Here is a 19,906-nt window from a genome sequence, read left to right as displayed (position 1 = left end):
TCTACGGGGAGATGAAAGAAAGGGGATTCTTGTCGGCAGAAATTAAAGCTCAGTAAATAAACAAGTGCACCTCGTGAACCTGCACTGGATTTTCCTCGCTGTGGTCTTTTGCTCACGTTGCCAATTGATTTTGAGATGACACTAACACTGGGTAATCTAACCCAGGCAGTTACGCGGGGCTTGATCCTTAAAAAGCACAAGTCCAGGGACATTCAGTGGGAAGTGAGGGCAATCAATACCTTAGGAGGGTTAATCCTACGAAACGTGCAATAAGCAGTTCCCACTTCCCAAGACAGAAGCTTCAAAGCCAGCAGAATACCAGCAGCCCTGGTAAGGAGGTAAAAGACAAAAAAGAGGAAAAAAAAGGAGTTCCTGTTTTCAGCTACATTCAGTGCAACCTTCTAGAGATGAAGCAATGTCCCAGAAAGAGAATCCTACCAGGGCCTTTCCCGTATATACAGATTGTTAGATCAGAGCCAACTGAACTGTCACTGCTTTTTACTTAAGATAATTCTTCAGGCTTTACTAATTAGGTACGAACAATTCTTTCAGATGAGCTGTGAAACCCAGGGAAGAATACCAGCAGTATGTTTTAAATCAAAGTGTTTACATCAGGAATGATTCATTTTTTCCATGAGGAATGACTTGCGAGACAGGCAGCCTTAGCACTGCCATAAATCTGCATGAGAATTAAAACTGGGAAAGAGCATAACAAAGAGAAATTGCTATCCCCACCACCCCTGCCTCAGCCCCACCTCTAGAGACAGAATCTACACTAACAAGGGGCTCCAACTACCACTGCAATCAGTGTCTGGGAAACACATGGGTTTAAAGCTATTTAAGAAACACCGTGATTAAGCTCAGTGACCCTGCTCTCTTCAATGAGGAGAAGGCACAACACTTGAAGGCAAACTCCAGCAGTTTTGTCATCTGCCCTAAAGCTTTTAAACAGAAAAAAAGTTTATGAAAAGTTTAAAACAACCCCAAACCCAAGACCTCCACACTTTGTTTAAATGGTGATTAAGAAATATATAACAAAAAAAGACAGAAAACAAAGCTTTCTGGTTCAGGCCTATATGTTTTCCCCTCTTACCCTCGAAGAGAGAGGGCCGTGAGCTGAACACGAGGCCACGCTCTTTTCCTCTGCTGCTAAACGGCTGAGGGGCTCTCTGGCAGTGCAGAAGGGCTGCCAGCTCTATGGCATGTTTCATCCCAGCTGTCTGAAAAGCTGGTCCACTTGAAACACAACCATTATCCCCACCCGCAGCACTCTGCAGGAGAGCAAACTCCCCCTCCATGAGGTATTTATTCCGCATATATGGGAACTATTATTTCCAACTTTTACAACAGTCATTTTAATTAGGGAAGAAAAATGAGAACAAAAAAATCCTGCAATGCACAGAGAGGCACACGTATTTACATGTAGAACTGCAAAGCATTCGGGTTGTTTCTAATAACTGCAGCTCCTGGAGGGGACATGCCTTCCACACACAATTGACTTAAATGCTCTTTTTTGTTTCTTGCCATAAAAATATACAGATGTCTTTCTTCAAAAACATTATTTTCCCTTTTCCTGTCTTACAGGAAGCCTGCCCACACTTTTAAATACAAAGTGGGTATAAATAGAAGCACAAATTAGGCATCTTGAAAAGTCTGTATTTTCCAACCACAGAGAAACTAAGAAGTTACTGTGAGTGTTTACATATCTGACTGTGTTGAATTAAAACAGTGTTTTCGATCCATACGCCCAGCAAAACAGGCAAGAAACTAAGGAAGGGAACAACAGACTTACTGGTTCTTCACCTGTTGCTACAGTGGGACTGGGGTGTGTTTACATTATTCAGCCTTCTTCATATGGACCACTATAACTGTCAGCCTGAATACAGTCACCACTTGGATGAAAGCGTGTCTTACATATATAAATGATACAACCACTATGAAAATTTCAGTGAGCCTGTCTGCTTTCCTATAAATCTAACTAGACATTTATCTCTTTCGTTGTCCTTCCGTACCACATCTATTAAAGGTAAATAAAAGCACGATGGCTCTTTAGATGACATTAATAGCTTGAGGGATTTTTATAAATCACTGAGTAGCAATGTCCAGCTCACAACAGCAGTGGTGAAACAGGTCTGCCCATCTGATGTTTTCTGACTTAGCCTTCTGCTTTAACATCATGTTGCTCATTTAAAATTAACTCATCTCCTGTTTCTCTGCCGTTGTAACCTCTGCTGTTCTCTCAACTTCTGACATCAATGTTTTTCTAGAAGCCCACATATCCCAACCAGCTAGTGTTACTGGTCACTATACAGATGCAGTAGCTTCATTAAATTGAGAACTCTCAAATTCAATGTAACAAAAAAACTAAATGCAAACCACTCAGACTCACTCTGACTGGTCAGCCCTTCTCCAGTCTGAATTTTCAGTAGTATCAATAACATCTTGAGCTAGATTGAAGGGGTGAGCTGGCAGCTGGTCAGATGGTCAAAAGCAGCAGTCGTTACCACTAAATTCAGCATAAGGTTTGCTGCTTATTTGGGAGGTTGTATCTGTCACACATTTCATCTCTCCCCACTTGTACTGCCTACAGAGAAGCTATGTGGCTTCCCTAATAAGGTGTATTTTAAGTCAGATTTGGGGGTTGCATTAACAAACTATAAGCTATAAATGGTGTCTCCGACCCACAAGCTCACACTTCCCTACATGCTGTGGCTCATGAGCGGTCCTTTACTCTACACACCCACTCCTCTCTCTGGCAGAGGAGTCTGCTGCTGGTGCGCTGCAGCACATCCTCCTAGGCAGAGAGATGAGTAACTCCCCCAGAGGGTTTGAGCAGGGCTGTGTGAGAGAGCAGGAGGAGGGTACACAGAAACCAACTGCCTACACTGAAAGAGAGCTCAAAAGCTTAATTGCAAACTTTTCCCCTAAATACTGATCCAAACTACAAAGACAACAAGTGTTCCTTTTCTCATAATACCTCCATCCTTATTAACAATCAGGCTTTTTTTTTTTTTTGTTAAAGGAGGCTGGTGAGACTTAAGGTTGTGCAAGACACACTTTGATCTGCACCCTGATGAGTGAACATTCCCCTTTGCTGCTAGCCCAACTAATGAAGGGATAAAATTAGCTTTTATCCCTGGCACTTTCCTTAGCGAAAAAACATGCACTAATCAGCTGTCCTCACTAATCAGTCATCTGGCTAATGACCTTTTGCCTTAAAACACTCAAATTTCTGAATGATGTGGAAGGCAAAAAAAACCCCAACACAGACTGGCCCCTCTTTGTGGGTCTTAAGCCTATCATCTGGAACTGGAGACTGGGAGGTTAAATGGCAAATCTGTATCCTGACTGGGTGATAAATCTGTAATCAAAAGGCACAAGCCTTGACACCTCAAGATGTACTTCATTACTACACAACTAAATGGGGTGGGTTTGTTTTTTTTTTTCCTTTCTTTTTTTGTAAACTAGAAGCAGATGAAAAAAAAAAATTGCTTAACTCCCTCCTATTTTGCCTGTGGAGAAATCCATTCCACATCTGTGTGCAAGTGTCAGTTAATTTCTTACTTCTTTATTAATGCCTGAGCAGGAATTCAGAAGTTGAAAACATTTGCCTTTTTTCCTGCCCTAAAACTTCGGGGAAGAAAACGGCAAAACCACTCCATGAGCCCACAGAGTCAAACACACACAAATCCCTGAAAAGCCTCTGAAACAAAGCCTCCCAAAACACAGCCACAAGCCTTCCAGTCCCCAACCCCCTGCAACTCCTCATTGCACAAGGCACAGTCCTTCCTCTGAGTACCATACTTGAACATTATTTTAAAAGAGGGATTTTAAGGCCTGTTTCATTTTCCTTCTGTGCTTTCCATAATGAGCCTTCCCCCCCCTCCTCCTTCTTGCATTAAGGAGGTGGGGCAAACGCAACCCTGGATGGCTGAGGAGGATTAGCAACAGATGAGATGTCCCGTGGAAGTTGTTTTGCAGAGGCCTGCGGTGATTTCAAGCTGCAATACTGCACCCTAGTTTCTAACTTCATAGTGAAGACTGTGGTTACCCCAAGCCCGGCCCCCCCAGACAAGGCAGTCCTCCCTGGGGACAATGCAAGGCAACAAACAGAAATCGCATCACATTTGACAGCCTTGAGAGCCTTCCAACTTTGCATCCCCAAATGACCCAGCGCTCGATACTCACGGTAATGAGGGTCCATGTAACCGTTTCGGGGGTCCATGGTAAACAGCGTCCCGCGGTAAGGTACAGAAGGTTCGGGAAGGTGCGATATAGATCCATGGATCTCCTTCTTGATTAATGAGGCCCTTTCCTCACTCGACGTGGAAGGCTCTTCACTGATCTTGCCGAGGCCTTGCCCACCCTGCGGCTGCATTGTGATCGCGTTCCTTCTCTCTCTGTGATAGGTCTGCCCAGGACTTTCATCCTCTGCAAAAAAACGAGGGAGAAGAAAGAAAGAAGGGAAGGGGGAAGAGAGACACGCACTTTTAGCCCATTTATAGCTAACAGAATAAAGAAAAGTTCTTCCCCCTCCCTCCTCCTCATCACCCCCTCCTCACAGTGCAAGTTGGTGACAGTAGGTGCACGTGTGCCTATGAGGGATGCTCCGGAGAAGGCTGCCTGCTCCAAGCGGGAGGCTGCTGGGCAGTAGATCATCGTCACCCATGCACCGATGCTCCTACCGGCAGGGCTATCAATTGTGCGAGGGCAGACACAGGCTTGCTGTTTTCTTGCCTCTGGGACAAGGAGACTGGGAGTCTGGGCTGCCTGATGGGGAGGCACGAAACAATTTGTCACGAAGAGGAGAAGATGAACCCCAACAGCAGAGTCTAAATCAAACCTAGCCACCCACCGCTGCCCTGAGGCCCAGCTCCAGCGCCTGAGGATTGCTCGTGTGAGGGGCTGGAGCCTTGCAGGAAGGTCAGCAGCGATCAGAAGGAAGGTGGGCAACAATAAAATTGCTTAAGATACAGCACCAGCAGCACCAGGCAGGCTCAAGTGAGGCCACCCGCTCTAACAGGGTCACCACATGGACCAGTGTGCCAGCGGGTGGGAGCATGCTCCCCATCCCGCTTTTTCCCCCATATCCACACAAACAAATCCTCAAATTCTTGTTCAAATGAACAAAGGGAAAAGGAGGGGGAATAATCAGCAGGGTCAAACTCAAGCCTGTCTGGAGCAAGCCTATGGTACCACTTGTAGGGGGAATAGGGCCTTGTGAAGACAGTTCTACCAGCCTTCCCTTGCAGACAGCCCCAGGACCAGGAGCTAAACCAACCCTCTGCTCCCCCAGGAATTTTAACGCTGGGGGCCACATGTACCCTTCATAAACCAAGGCAAGCGGTTCTGTTCCTCAAAAGCCAGATGCATGTTCCTGGGTACATTTTACACATGCCAGAGGGGTTTTGTTAGCTCTACTGTAGATGCTCTCCTTAAGTTGCATTATTGCTTTGAAATACAGAGACCTTTCTCTAAACAAAGCATGACTGCTGGCTGTAACCCTTGGCTGATACCACACATGCTCTCACTACAGCCCTGTCCAAGTCAACCATGCCTCACATGTGGGTGCACACCAATACATCTTGAAGTAGTACTGGTACATACGCTCAGCTTCAGAAGTTGCTCGGCAGTTCTAGAAGTACACGAGGAACCTCACGTTATTAAACACCAGGCACAAAAATAGCTAACTAGAAAGGAAATGAAAACACCCTTAGGAAATAAAGCTAAGGTACACCTACTCTACAACACACAGGCAATTCCATCATTGACAGTGGTGCCAAGATTGCACTCAAGTTGTCAGAGATCAGAGGTCAGGGCTAACCTCCCACTTGTACCTTGCCCTGGTGCACTCATTCATGCACCGAAAGCGCCAGCCAGCAATTCACCAGGAGACTACTTTCATCAAGCCTGACACCAGCCTAACTCAACCTATTTGCCTTCATGTGAATTAGATTAGAAGCAGGCTCAGTACTTAGATACCTGGAGCTGAATTTTGGCCATTATATGCATAAACTAGCTACGCCATTCCTTTGAACACAGCGCTCAGTAGGCTTCTCCCTGCCCCCTCTCCTCCCAAGTACCTACAACAAGAAAACCCAGCAGTGTAGCCTATCGAGTGCTTAATTATTTTCCCATCTCCGACTATTACAGCAACCGGGGTCTGCTGACTTATCAGCATCTTCCAGGGACTGAATTCCTTTAACAGCCAGCAGTAATTCTCCACACAGAGCTTTTTCAGGCTTGGGTCTGAGAAGAAAGAGTTAATGGAAATGGACAACACCACCGCAGAGTTTAAACCCTTTGCCCTTTTCTACTTTTTATTAATATGCACAGGCACCGGTCCCTGCTCTGGATTAGCAGGGTTTAAGGTTTCAACTTTTTACACCAAAGCTGGTTTTAGTTAGCGAACTGCAAGAAGGGAGCTTAAAAACTTTTAACAATTATACGAGGTTTTTAGAAAGCTGCTTGTATAACTGAAAAATAAAGAAAATAAAACACCCCAAAGTCGTATTTTCCACCACGTTTCTCCCTAGCCGGAGTCTTTTATGGTAAATTTCAACCTAGAGTGAACTTTCACTGATGAGATGTAAACGCTTGTAAAAATAGGGGATTATACTCCATCTGAAATCCTGACAGACCCTCAAGCAGAGCAAACTAACCTGTGCTACCACAGCACGGAAAGCAGCAAACGCTGGAGTGATCTGTGGGGCTGTATAATCAATCCAAGCATCAGATAGGATTTCAGTTCTTTTACGCTTCCATATAAAGATAATATTTGTTAAAACTGCCATCCTGGGATACAACAAGGAGCTGACGTCTGTCTGCAGGCTCCACTTTTATGCTTTCCTTCTCGAAACATGCATGTGTCATGAATCAAGGTAGCGACTGCTATGGAACAAGCTCATTTTCCAAACTGCCGAATGAAACTCAAAACCTGCTTTCAGTAACTTTGAAACCAAAGGAAAAATGTGGTTTGTTTTAATCAGCTTTTTCTGTTGGTTCCTCCAGGAAAAAAAAAACAAACAAACAAAAACCGAATAAAAAAAGCAGTATTTTTACATCTGCATCACCCAACTCTCTCCCCATTAAGAAATCACCGGTGTGTGATGTTAGAAGTGAAACCGGTTTTGTTTGCCATTTAAAAACTCCCCCAGCAGGCTTTCAGTAAACAGGATTATCTGTGCAATAAGAAGGTGTTTTCAATAGCCAAAACACTTCACTAACTTCATGCTCCGCACCGCTGAGCTGCTTTTGATAGAGAAACTTGACAGCACCCATGCTCTGGGACATGAGCAGGCAAGCGGTTTGCAGGAGCTCCCCAAGTGGGAAACCCCTCCCGCAGTAACTAACGCTGCCGACTCTCCCCAGGGCAGGCGAGCCACTCCAGCGCGCCAAAAGGCACAAGCTGTCTAATCTTGTTCTGTTTCAGCTGAATCACTCAATAGAGTTTTTGGAGTAAGTGAGGGCGAGCCTCGCCAGGCCAAATTATTGACAGAAACATACTGCCCACCATGGCAACAAGTGGGACTCTGCAGCAAAAGCATCAGCAAACAGCCCACTCCTCCAGCAGCATCTGCCAAAAGGGGCTTACAGCCAAATACACAACTGTTACTGCTCTCTGCATGCATTTTAGAAGTGGCCAGCTTTAGGGTCAAAAAGAAACATCCTATTTATTAAAGCCTTGCAGAGAGAAAAATGCCCAAGTTAAAGGGCCTGATCCTCCCTCATATCTCCATTTGCTTCCTGCTGGGGTGATCCCACCAACTCCAGCATAGCTCATTCCACTTCGTGCGGGTGTAAGAGAGGGGTTAAACCAGAAAATAAAAGAATAATCAGGCCCCAAGAGCAATCTGCATAAGCTTCTCTTTCTTCATGTACACCCTATGCTGTGTTAACAAGGCAGTGGCAAGACACACATTACAAGTGCCCAGGCTGGACCGATCGCATTAATCCAAGACGCTCCCGTCCACTAAGAAATACCCAGTTTAGTGCTACTCTTGTGATAAAGAACGCTTCTGATCAGAAGTGCTGAGCACCAAGAAACCCCTCATTTAATCAACACACTTCTTCAGAAAGCTCACACTGGACAGCAAACACTTTTAATTGCTAAGCTAATTTACCTAGAAAATCAAAAGTCGGGACAGACCAAAACCTAACGCAGAAACCCATTAAACTTTCTTTCCTGCTGAATTGGGGTTTGTCTTCTCTTATTGTAGACCAAGACAAAGTAGAAGCTTTTTTACTTTAAACCTTTTAAAGTCAGCAACTGAAAAAGTTGAGATCTATTGATACACCACACAAAACACCCCATCAGTCTCGCCACACTCCAGACAAACCCCGCTTAAGCAAGCCACTGCCTTCCAGTTAAATCTATCCATGTACGAAGTTTCAGCACCGCATTCCTGCGAGCAACTCGGAGAGCATTATTACTGTCTCATGAGCAATCTGCCGATACGCCTCAGCTAGGTAAAAGTCAAGGTACTTACAACTCAGTCCAAGAGACCCTGGCTGATGCTCCCTCCAATCTCTTCTCTCGACCAAGTTTCTCTGGCTACCGGGACGTGGGCATTCCTCCCTCTCCTTCTGGCTGTCTCTCTCCCTTCCCCCCCCAACTCTGAGGCAGTGCTTCTCCCATTAGAGGAATTAAAAGTGGTTGGTGCCATGCTAAATTTAACAAGCTCATTAGTATTCTTCCTGTGTGCTTCCTAGTGAACTCTCCCTATTCAAGCAGCTCTCTCTAGCTGAGGGGTCAGGCGGCTAATCATTAAATCAAACTAATGTCACCCTATCACAATCGGCCTAAGAGAAGGAGGGTTTATTATTTCAGTTTATGCTAAATAAACGGTTTTACAAATGGTCTCCACGCAAGGTCAACAGCAGCTTCAATTACAAGACAAACTTAACAAGAGTTGCTATAAACCAAGTGCTCCATATTGACCTAAGCACAAGCTCGGCTCCACATATTGCCACTAGCAGGATTGTACAGGAATGCATATTGTAAAATAAAGGAAAGGGTAATCTTTTCTTTGCCAGAATTTGTGACTGCACAGAGACTGCTCATTCACCTCTCCCCAACCAGCTTGCTGCTCAGCTCAATTCACCCCACACAAAGGCTGAAGACCAGACCTCAATGGACCGAGTGAAACATGTTCAAAACTAGGCTCTCTATTGTGACTGAATTTCTTAACATCTTTTCAAAAAGCGGAGAATGCCTTGAGGCTAAAGGAAGAAACAGGCTAATGGTGAATTGGGAATACTGAGCAAATTTCAGAGCCCTTTCCTCCTAGCTTTTGAGGTTGAAAGCAAGCTCTTTCCTTTCAAGTTTCAAAGTCCTTTTTCCTCCCGCAGTGTCACAGAAGGATTTGAAAAGAAGGTAATTGTGCTCACAGTCCCCCTGATCAGAGCTTACGTCCTATTTCTGGTATTTCAGAATACTTCTTGCAATAATGGTGCATATAGCTCAATCCCTTCACCGTCCTGCACTCTGCAATTGCTCATTAAATGAACAATTGCTGGTATAAAATGCCTTTTATGTTCAAGGTCTGGATATAAGATAAGCATTCTAGTACTCTAAATTTGGTTTACTAAGGAAACTCTCCATCATTAAATTACAAAACTGAAGTCAGAATATCAGTCTTTCCCAGAAAAGTAGCATTTTAGGTTGCTGTGAGGCAGAAGGAAAGGGGGGAGTGTGTGGAATGTAAAAAAGACTGACTACTTAGATTCTTAATAGAATAGATACCCAAGTAAGAAAGCAATTTCCCTTACTTAGGCTTAAGAAGGTCTAAGTTTGAGACTTGATATTTTCTTCCTCAAAACAACGCAACAGAGCAATTGCCGGGCTCATCTGGACACATGCATCTGTGCCTTCCCTCATACACACACTGATCACTACTCTCTGGCCACCTTAAGAGCAAAGGAGGAGGAAATACATCTGTAGGACTGTGCCTGCCTTTAAAAACAGTGCATCTTGTAACCAAAGGTTTGGTTTGGGTGGGTACAGCAGTTTAAACTGGGCAGTCTTGGTCCCAAGTTTGTTACTTTCCTGCATTTGGAGCAACTGCATATGAAGTACACAGTCTGGGAACACTAAAAGATATGAAGGACAATGCTCGTAACTGGCTTTAAAAATAGACTCCAACCATAGGAGAGGCTACAAAATCTGTTAGATAAGTACAGTACTCACTTTATTTGCAATGCTTAAGCATACCTCATACAAGACTTTTGTGCTTATAAATAGCATACATTATCTGAGCTCACCACTGAAAACATATAGATTTATATTCCCATTTGTAATGGATTTTCAGCTTAGTTATTTTCCCATTACCATATGTATAGTATTTTCCAGGAACTGCTTTGTGACCTTTGGAATATGAATACACAGCTCTTTCCTGGGTTTTTTTGTTTGTTTGAGAAACCTGTTATATTCTTTTGTTTGTCATCTTTAACTTTCACTGGAAGAAAAAGGATTTATCAAGGAGGCAGAAAGCAGACCCAATCCCAACAATACCTACATAATACTCCACACCCGCCCATTATTTTCCACAAATGAGAAGTTCTGTTGCTGCATCTACAGCACAGCTCAATTCAGTCCATTTTTTTTGGAAGTCCAGAGGAAGCCAGAACACAATGCATCAATGCAGCTTCCATGACTTACAAAACAGAGCCTGATCCTGCACTTCTCCAGGTCAATGGCAGAGCTCCCACCGACCTGAAGAAGACAAGATTGGGCCTGTACAGTGCTTGCACTGCTCTAGTGCTAAGTCAGCAATGCATCGCTATCAGCAGAACATGGCTTGCAGCCCTTTCCAGCTGCGCACTTAACTCTTCCAAAACTGCTGGGGAACCTGCTAATGATATGAAGCAGCTTAAAATTCAGGTAGGCTTTTTCAGACACCTACATCAGAGACAGCCTTGTTAGTGGCAATATCTTTACCTCAAATTATTGATCATCCCAATGAATTTACACTGCCTGGTGCCTCCCCAACTGCTCCCAACTAAATGCAAGCGGCTGAATTTGAACGGACTTCAGTGAAGTTCTGTAAAGTAAAACTACCTTTGAAGTCATACCTGCAAAGATCTACTGAACTTAACTGGGAGCCTGCATCTACAAACCCCAGCATCAGCCCTGTAGGTAAATGCTAAAAAACTAACTTAAGGTAAAAAAATAATCCTACTTGGGGAACACAATAGATAACTGAAGACACAGCTACCTACACACAAAGGCACAGGGTGCTGTGGAAACCTCTTTGTCAATTCCAAGACTCTCGTCCTCAGAAGACATAGAAGGAGAGCAGGAGTTAGCACCAGGCTGCCTTGCACCTGATCCTGTATCTCTTTGATCATGCAGGACATGGGGGGAAAGAAACAGCAGTACTATTTGGGTATATGCATGAAGTTACTGACCTGATGCTCCAGCCATCCCACTGACTTCAAGGACAATAGATCAAGCTGTGGAAGCTGCTTGCTGTGAACCAGATTCAATGGTATCCTGTTGGCCAAGTTTGCCTAAAGCTGCCCCGCAGAGCATGAGCCCCGGCAATGCCCAACCCCAGCCCGCAGGGCTGCAGTCCCAGGGAAGCTGATGGAGAGACTGATTTTCAGCAACCACAAGGTCAGGCTCCAAAGAGGTGGGAGCCTCACTTCTGAATGAGCCCTCTCCCAGCCCGTTTCCACACAGGCTTTAAAATAACAAAAACAAACAATTTAAATCAAACCAGCTGAAAGCCCTTTTCTCCCTTCCCAAGTTCACGACTATGTGGTTCTCCCATGGCAGACAGTGGATTACTGCACCGATACTTAACACCGTGCACAAGCGCAGCCCCCAGCACTCTGTTTTAGGTGTTAGTGACGGCATTGACTGCTGCAGGAGAAACACTAAACCCTGCACCTAGGTACCGAGCAGGTCATGACTTTTAAGTTTACCTTCATGGAGCCTGCAAGGCCCAAATCCTGCTTGCTTTACTCATACCATATTCCCAGGGATTCAGAGAAACTACTCCTGAAAGCAGAGCAAGAGGGAGTCGCATCCAGCATCTGAAGCGCTCCAACCCTTGGGCACAAATGGCGTATGCCTGGAAAACGTGCTGGAGCTATTTGTTAGCATGCAGACATGCCGTATCATTAGCTTGATGAGAAAAGGACTCTTAGCACTGGAAGTGCTTTGTAGTTTCAGTGGACAAGAAAAAAAAAAAGCAAGCCTTAATGCAGAGAACATTTGAAGGTAAAATTAATTGGCAAAATGAACATGTAGCATGTGATTTCCCCTTTTAAATTTGCAGAACTACAAGGCAGGCAAAACCATCTCCCTTTCTTGCTACAGTAAATTGTTTTGATTTTGCTACTTGATGATTGGGAAACTCTCAAGAGAAGAAAAATCTCTCTTGCAAGAACAATCTTACTTTCTCACTTCCCCCTTCAAAGTGTTCCACCTTAAAATCCAGCAAAAGACTGCAAGTTACTGCACAACAGCCCCAGCAAACTACAACACTTGAGCCGCATCTGCCGATCAGGGCTAAAACTCAAGCTTCGCACTCTGAGTATCTCCAGCATATTCTCTTCTCCAACATCTAGCCTCTCCAAAGAGCCATGAGGCTCAAACATAACTTAGAAGAAGCCGACTATGGACATCAGGATCCGACTACCAGCAACCATTCCTCAGAAGGGAAAAGCTTCTCAGCCTCTTGCAAAACACTCAAAAGGATCCTGATTTGAAAACATTATGAAGTTCCTTCCATTAGCCAGTTATTAGACTGTTAGTCACTGCTTACTTTGAGCAGGCTAATTAGTTACATCAAAGGCACTACAATAAATTCCCAGGAGGGTTTTGGGGGGGAATGTATTTCTCAACCATCTAATAGTGCATTTATGCCTATCCGAGGGTAACTGCCTCATTTCGCTCAGACACTGGGGGACATATTGTGTGATGCTGCCACTTTCTACCAAGCCAGCAGCAACACTGGGCCTTAGAGCTGTTTTACAAAGCTGTCTGTAGTCTGATATAAATTTGATTAGCCACACTTAGAAGCCACAAGAGCGAAGGAGGTGTTATAAACCCTTCGGTGCACCACATCCCTTTAACATCTACAGCCCGAGCACCTTGGCCTTCACAGAATAAACAAAGTTACTTTAGTGTTGTATGCAGTTTGCATTTCTCCCCTTTTTCTTTCCATATTCAGACTACTAAGCACAATCATTGGCCAATCACTAAGTGGTCTGCAACAACCCAGAGCCATGGCAACCCTTCAGATTAGATGACAGATAATCACCCATTTCACTACAAGATTTATTTATTACCGCATCCTTTTGCACAGTTGCGGCAAGAGTCAGTGTTTCCATCATAGCCCTGTACCTCTGGCCTCCCAAGCATAACAGTTTAAAAATAAGCTATGGGTTACTCTGCCCTGATTTACAGTGGCTGCAATCTCAGCTGTGAACAATGATCTCATCAAGGGCCAAAATCTGAATGGCATATAAAGTTTTTCATCTACAGAGGTATATGTATTTCTCTAAACACAGAAGTATACACGTGGCCACATGCACTCACACATTCAACTCCACCTTACATTCCATGAAATTCAACCAATTGCAAAGGAAGCTCTGTGTGACACACAGATGTCTGTGTGTAAGTGTCCATACAGGGATGCTGGATACCTGAACGCAGAAATGAGACTTTTCACATTCCTCACCTAAATAACTCAGGAGAAGGTGGATGCAAAAAAAATTAGACTTAACAGGAAAGGATGTTTTCAAGCAAAGAAAAACCATCCCCAGAAAACTCTCAAGCCCTATACGCCAAAGGATTTGATGCTCTGAATGAGCTTCTGGACTTAGTGCACTAGTTAGAAACTGCAGAGCCACTAATGCACAGGTATCTTCAAATACTCTGTTTATCAACACTGCTCCTTCAAGAATGTGGTACCCTGAGAACCCCAAACCTGATGCCATCTGTTTAACTACTAAGCAGATGCAGGAAGTGTTGAAGTTCAGAGGCTGTCTTCCCTACCTGGAGACACCTTTAAAAAAAGAGGGAAGTTTCTCCTTAGGCCTCAACGAGTGCCTGACCAACCTAGTTTTAACCCCTCCAACCACTTTCTTCTCAGTTTTTTCCACTAAAGAGGATGCACACGCTCTGGCAGAGATGCACACTGCCCTACCACCTTTGCATTCCCGTCATCAAAAGTACTACTGCCAGCCACAAGCAGTACCTCTCTCCTCCCTTCTTCACTTTCACTGCGCATTTCCGGTCAGGTTTTCCAACCTCTGGCTGAGTCTGTGAGCCTCTCCTGCTGTATTTGAGAAAGGCAAAAAAGCCTGAAGAACATCACCTTTTTCCAGCTTCTCAACACAACCCCACAGCAGAAGGAACTGCACACCAAACACACAGCAGTTTATAGTTCAAACCAAATAATAGCTAATACTTTCTGTTGAGCAAAACTGGCTTTGAGACTTCAATTTGACTACTTCTGCATTTGTCTTTCTAACTTTAATGCTATACAACAGGTTTTAGAAGACACTGGAATACTGCCACAAGCTTTTAACAATCAACCACATGCAGGTACTTAAGTGCTTATAACTGTCTTAAGCAGTATTATAGATTTCCATGGATCATTGCACAATGGGCACCTGAGATAAGACAGACAGCCAAGTTAGAAAAGCACTCACACGTTCAGAAAGAAGGAGTCAGAACAATTTCATTAGAACAGCAGCCTCTCCTCTGCATTACTAGCTGTGGCAGCCCAAAAAGAGCATTCTTACCTTGTTAATCATGTTTTGATGGCTTCGTCCATGCACAGTCTGGCAAAAGGAGATTTCAATGTTTCCTTCTTAGTTTTTCCTTCTTATTTTTGGCTACCTAGATTTTCATGCAGCATTCATTTCATAGGAAAATAAACTAAGCTTCATTCCTCCCCGAACAAAAATGAAATAAGCACAATTTGTATGGGAAGGAGGTTGGGGAAGGAAAAGGGAACCACCTGAAAAGGTCACTTGGCTATATACAAACAAGCAAACTAAAAAAATACATCACTGCACACTGCCCAGGAGTATAATCACTTCTGTGTGCTGAGAAAGAATGCAGAACTGTAGCCAGTAAAGAAGGATCCATTCCAATCCAGAAAGTATTCCAACAACAAAAGAGAATTAGCAAATTTTACTGGAAAAGGAGCCTATTTTTAAAGGCAAAGTAAGGCTCAAACATACTGCTACAAATTCTAAGTGTGCCACAGACTTTTTCCCCATCATGGAAGAACCAAAACTAAAAGCCATTTTCCTCCATTTCTATTAATAAACTGTGTGATAAAAAGGTGCGGCAACACTGCATTGAACAAAAGTGAGGCAAAACCCCCAAAACTGATGTTAGAAAAGGCGCTTCTTGAGAAAGATCTTTTAAAGGAAAGCTCAGCCTCCACGTGCATTACACCCACAACTGTCATGAGGGACTGAACCTCCAAGCTCTTGCACAAATAAAATTGTTACGGGAGAATTCACGGTGGGCTCTGGACTTGAAGATCTTCCTGCTCCTCAGATCTCACCCTGGTCCTCCATAAGCCACTTCTCACAACTTTGTCTTCTTCACTCACTAAGTGGGTAAAATACCAGTAACTGATTTCCTAAAAGCAGCAGCATTTTTATATAGCAAATAAGCACAGCAATGATGGAAGGATTCAAAGTCCATGTGATTTATATACAGAACCATTGTTAGATCTGAAAGCAGAATGTCTTGAACAGCCAACCCAAAGCTGCCCTACAAATCACTCAGTATATTAAATGTTCTAATTCTGCGGAACACAGCGTGCCTGCCATTCTATTACATAAAATAGTTGTCCACAACTTGCACAACTTCTCCACAAATATGCTGACTAATAATAACTGTTTACCTCGTCTCCCAGCAGGGAAGGATAAGGAAAAAACAAAGAAATCAGAAGAAACAAATCAACCTTTACAATGTTACTGCCTCGAATTCATGATGCCCACCCTGTTCTACCCTCCTGCCTATTAGGTCATTAGCAGAGAAATCTCACCCAACACACACTATTTCCTCCTCTTCATCTGTGAAGTACCTTAAGTTCTGAACGATGACTGCCTGAAAAGAACTGAATAATAGCAGTGGATTTGATTTACTAGTGCCCACTGCAGACTGTTAAGTGAAGGAAATAAGCTTCAAGCAGGGGCCATGTTCTTTCTTCCCCAGCGCAGGACAAAAGGTTCATCTCGCACACACCAATAAGAACTCATTTTTTGCCTTTACAGAGAAAGCATAGCCTGAAACTGTAATATAGATCTCTCATCATACTGTCTAAACTTTCATATTAAGAATAATACTTCTGTGCTAATCTCATTTTTTGGACTACCTTTACCATCAGCCTTCTTAAAAACAGCAGAAGATAACCTGTAGCCCAAACACGTTAAGGTACTTCTATAGTTATTCATGACAGTGTTGTCAACTGTGCCACTTGTATTAACATATCCTCCTTACCAGAGAGCATGAGATTTAACACATCTGTTCTATAAAATTCAATTAGCCTTTTTAGATGCACCACAACTGCAACATCAAAACCAGCCAGCTGTAAAGAAGAAATTCCCATCAGAAAATGCTGGAGTTTCATGGCAAAAAGATTGACAGTGCACAGCCTTCTCACAGCAGAATACATATTGGGCTTGCTTGTTGCAACTCCCTTCTAAAGACAAGAAAGGAAATTCTTTCCCAGAGCAGTAAGGTTACCACTGTCAGCTGCACTGAACTACGTACTTCCCTCCTTTTGGGTCTTATCTTCAAAAATCACGGAAACAAAGATGTAAACTTGGACATTAAAGAGTGTTAACATCAAAGTACATGTGCTACTTTTGATATTAACCAAAGCCTGGAACCAGCAATCTAACTGGCACAAATCAAGGGCGTCTATGTAATTTCAGAAACAGCTGAACCAAGCTCTCTGCCATGGCCTGCATTTGCTCATCGACTCTTCAAAGCACAGTGTTGCTGTATGTTTTCACAACTAGCTGCACATCAAGCAAGCAGCAGGAATTCCAAGCTCACTTCTCGGCATCTTCACAATTCATCTCTCCACATTTCTGAACACACGAAGCCTTCTATTTGTTTTTGTTCCTTTAACAATTAGTTTAATTATTAAATGTTAGCATCGCCATCCAGAGCAATTCCCTCACACCGGGGCAAACCATGGCCTGTGTAACATCACTGCCCTTCGGTTTACATGAAAATTACTGCGTACCTCAAGTTAAGTGGAAAAAAGATATATATTATACAAGTGCATGAATAACTTATGTAAACAGATGCATTAATACGCTTGAAGACTATCTCGCCTATGTCCCTCCATCCTCCCCCCATCCCACCACGCATCACCACATGTATCACTCCTGAGTCTGCATGCCCCAACACAGCTTCAGATTTTCCCATCAAAAGCGTCAAGTAAAAAAGAACATTTATTCTCTCCTAACCTTCACCATTTCCAGTTAAAACCTGGGGGTTTGTCAGCATTCCCAGACACCTCCCATTCCTCTTCAAGACAGTTTCAATGCCATCTTCATAACCTGCATTCAGATTTGTCTAGGCCTGAATTTAAAAGTGTGGCTGTACAAAAGGCCAGCTAACATACTCGAGCAAGCATGACTCCTGCAGAAAGGACAGTGCAAAACATGCAGGTAAGTGGCTGGACAACACTTTGATTTTAAAACTTTTCCCTATGCTTTAACTTACCAGCTTAGTTCACAGTGAAGTCTATGCAAGACTCAGAACATGTTGGCTCACAAGATGTTATCCATCTTTAGCCAGGACAACACATTACAGCTTCAACCAGTGTAGCTTATGCACTTTGAGTTATAAATGTAAACTGCAGTGTAAGTGTTTCCAAAGGAAACAAGACTAAATGGCAGCAATCGAGGGAAGGCAAGAAAGTTTGGTATCAACTCTCCACAGCTTTCACACCCACTGATCAGATTAAGCCATTTTTGTCTGAGGCACAAGTTTCTATACCTGTTTCTTACAAACAACAAGCCAAGAAATAAGCAGCCAGGTGGAAGAGATGTTCTATACCAGCCCCTCTAACACCAAGGTTGCAGAATGATTTCTCTTCATCATACACGGAAGTATTTAAGAAGCAAGGTGCAATAAGACCCCACAAGGAGAAAAATCATTCAGAGCCAGCATCTTGTCAGACACCAGAGTCAAGACAAAAAGCTATGCCCTGGTGGGAACTCCCAGGATGGTCCATTCCTGCTCCAAGCAGCTTTGTATTTTGAACAGAGCTGCTGATTAGGGATGTGACTCAGAGCAAGTTTCCAGGCTAAATCTTCTAACTTACAGCTCCAGCATGCAACAGATTCACTGCTGTAGTGTGCAGAACCACAGGTATCTGGGTGATTAAGATGCCCACAGCATTACTGCCCATAGCAAGTTACTGAGTACTCTGAGGACAGCAGGCTGTCTTCCACAGTGCCCCTCAACCACTGAGGAAGAGAATACACAGGAATGTGTCTGTACACCAAACAGGCTTGTCAGCCTCTCCCAAAACTATACAGACATAAAGATGGAGACTGACCACAGAATCTATTTTGCCAGGCTGACCATAAAATCCATCACAAACCATAAACTAAGGGAACTATGCATTCTCTCCTCAACTCCTCCACAAGACAAGACCACTATTCACTTCAGTGGAAGTTACAAGCAGGAAACAATGGCAGGACCAGTCCCAAAGGAAGCTGGAACAAATTGCACCTTAAACCAATAAAATACCTGCAGCCCAGCAAGTTGTCTCATTACTGAGTCACTAATTAAAGTTTTAATGGAACACAAGGAGGTTTCTAAATCATTAGTCAACAGAACATAGTGTCAGCAGTATGGCTGAAGAGAGGGATAGAGAAAAATCAACCAGCACTGCTTAATCACCTAGGACTGTGTCCTACAGCTACTCATCTGAGAAGCACCAACTAGGAAAGTCCATTACATGATTGCTGCTTCCTACTCTGTAGCAGTAGGTCATTAATTTATCCTCCTTCTTCCCAAACTGTAACATTCTACTGGTAAGGACTTGAGAGTAGGCAAACATTTTTGCCACAAGTGTAAAACAAAGCTATCATACACTGTTCATAAAGCATTACATATCTATGCACACATGAAGCTATTACAGTACAAATAATACAAGAGAATAATCTGAGGGTAATGTCAAACCTGTGAATGACAGACATGGGAAAACCAAGACTGCCTGTGCACCAGTCACGGCCTCCCATGTGGACTACTTCAAGACACATACAAGGTCAAGGGAGGGGGTTCCCCCCTCTGCTCTGGTGGGACCCCCCTGCAGTCCTGATCCAGCTTTGGGGGCAACAGCATGTTGTGGTTTAAACACACAGGAGGGACATGGAGCTGTTGGAGCGAGTCCAGAGGAGGCGACAGAGATGGTCCGAGGGCTGGAGCAGCTCTGCTCTGGAGCCAGGCTGAGAGAGCTGGGCTGGGTCAGCCTGGGGAAGAGAAAGCTCCTGAAGGGGAGACCTCAGAGCAGCTCCAGTGCCTAAAGGGGCTACAAGAAACCTGAAAGGAGGTTTGGAGAAGGGCCTGTAGGGACAGGACATGGGGGAATGGCTTTAACCTGACAGAGGGGAGATTTAGGTTAGCTGTAAAGAAGTTCATCCCTATGAGGGTGCTGAGGCACTGGCACAGGGTGCCCAGAGAAGCTGTGGCTGCCCCATCCCTGGCAGTGTTCAAGGCCACATTGGACACAGGGGCTTGGAGCAACCTGGTCTAGCTGAAAGTGTCCCTGCCCATGGCAGGGGGTTGGAACTGGATGAGTTTAAGGTCCCTTCCTACCCAAACCATTCTGTGACTATGACAACACACCACTTCTGCTCTGCCAGACCCCAGCTTCATCCAGTGCACATGGTGTGTTTA

The 19,906-nt window shown here is 44.0% G+C and overlaps 1 protein-coding gene across 5 annotated transcripts in view; it reads right to left on the bottom strand.

The window, feature by feature from the left end:
• Positions 1-19,906, bottom strand: part of GLI3 (GLI family zinc finger 3) — a 209,470-nt gene that overhangs the window by 137,974 nt on the left and 51,590 nt on the right. For 4 of the 5 annotated variants that reach the window (XM_065665709.1, XM_065665708.1, XM_065665710.1 and 1 more), the window contains one exon: positions 4,189-4,431. In XM_065665709.1, the coding sequence (XP_065521781.1) occupies positions 4,189-4,431 (243 nt within the window). Of the gene's footprint in view, positions 1-4,188; positions 4,432-4,562; positions 4,771-19,906 lie in introns of all 5 variants that reach the window. The other variant, XM_065665712.1, reaches the window with a different exon arrangement.

Source organism: Lathamus discolor, chromosome 2 (genome assembly GCF_037157495.1).
Source record: "Lathamus discolor isolate bLatDis1 chromosome 2, bLatDis1.hap1, whole genome shotgun sequence".
NCBI lineage: Eukaryota > Metazoa > Chordata > Aves > Psittaciformes > Psittacidae > Lathamus > Lathamus discolor.
The sequence above is the reverse complement of the archived record's forward strand: the minus strand, read 5'-3'. Positions and strand labels throughout refer to the sequence as shown.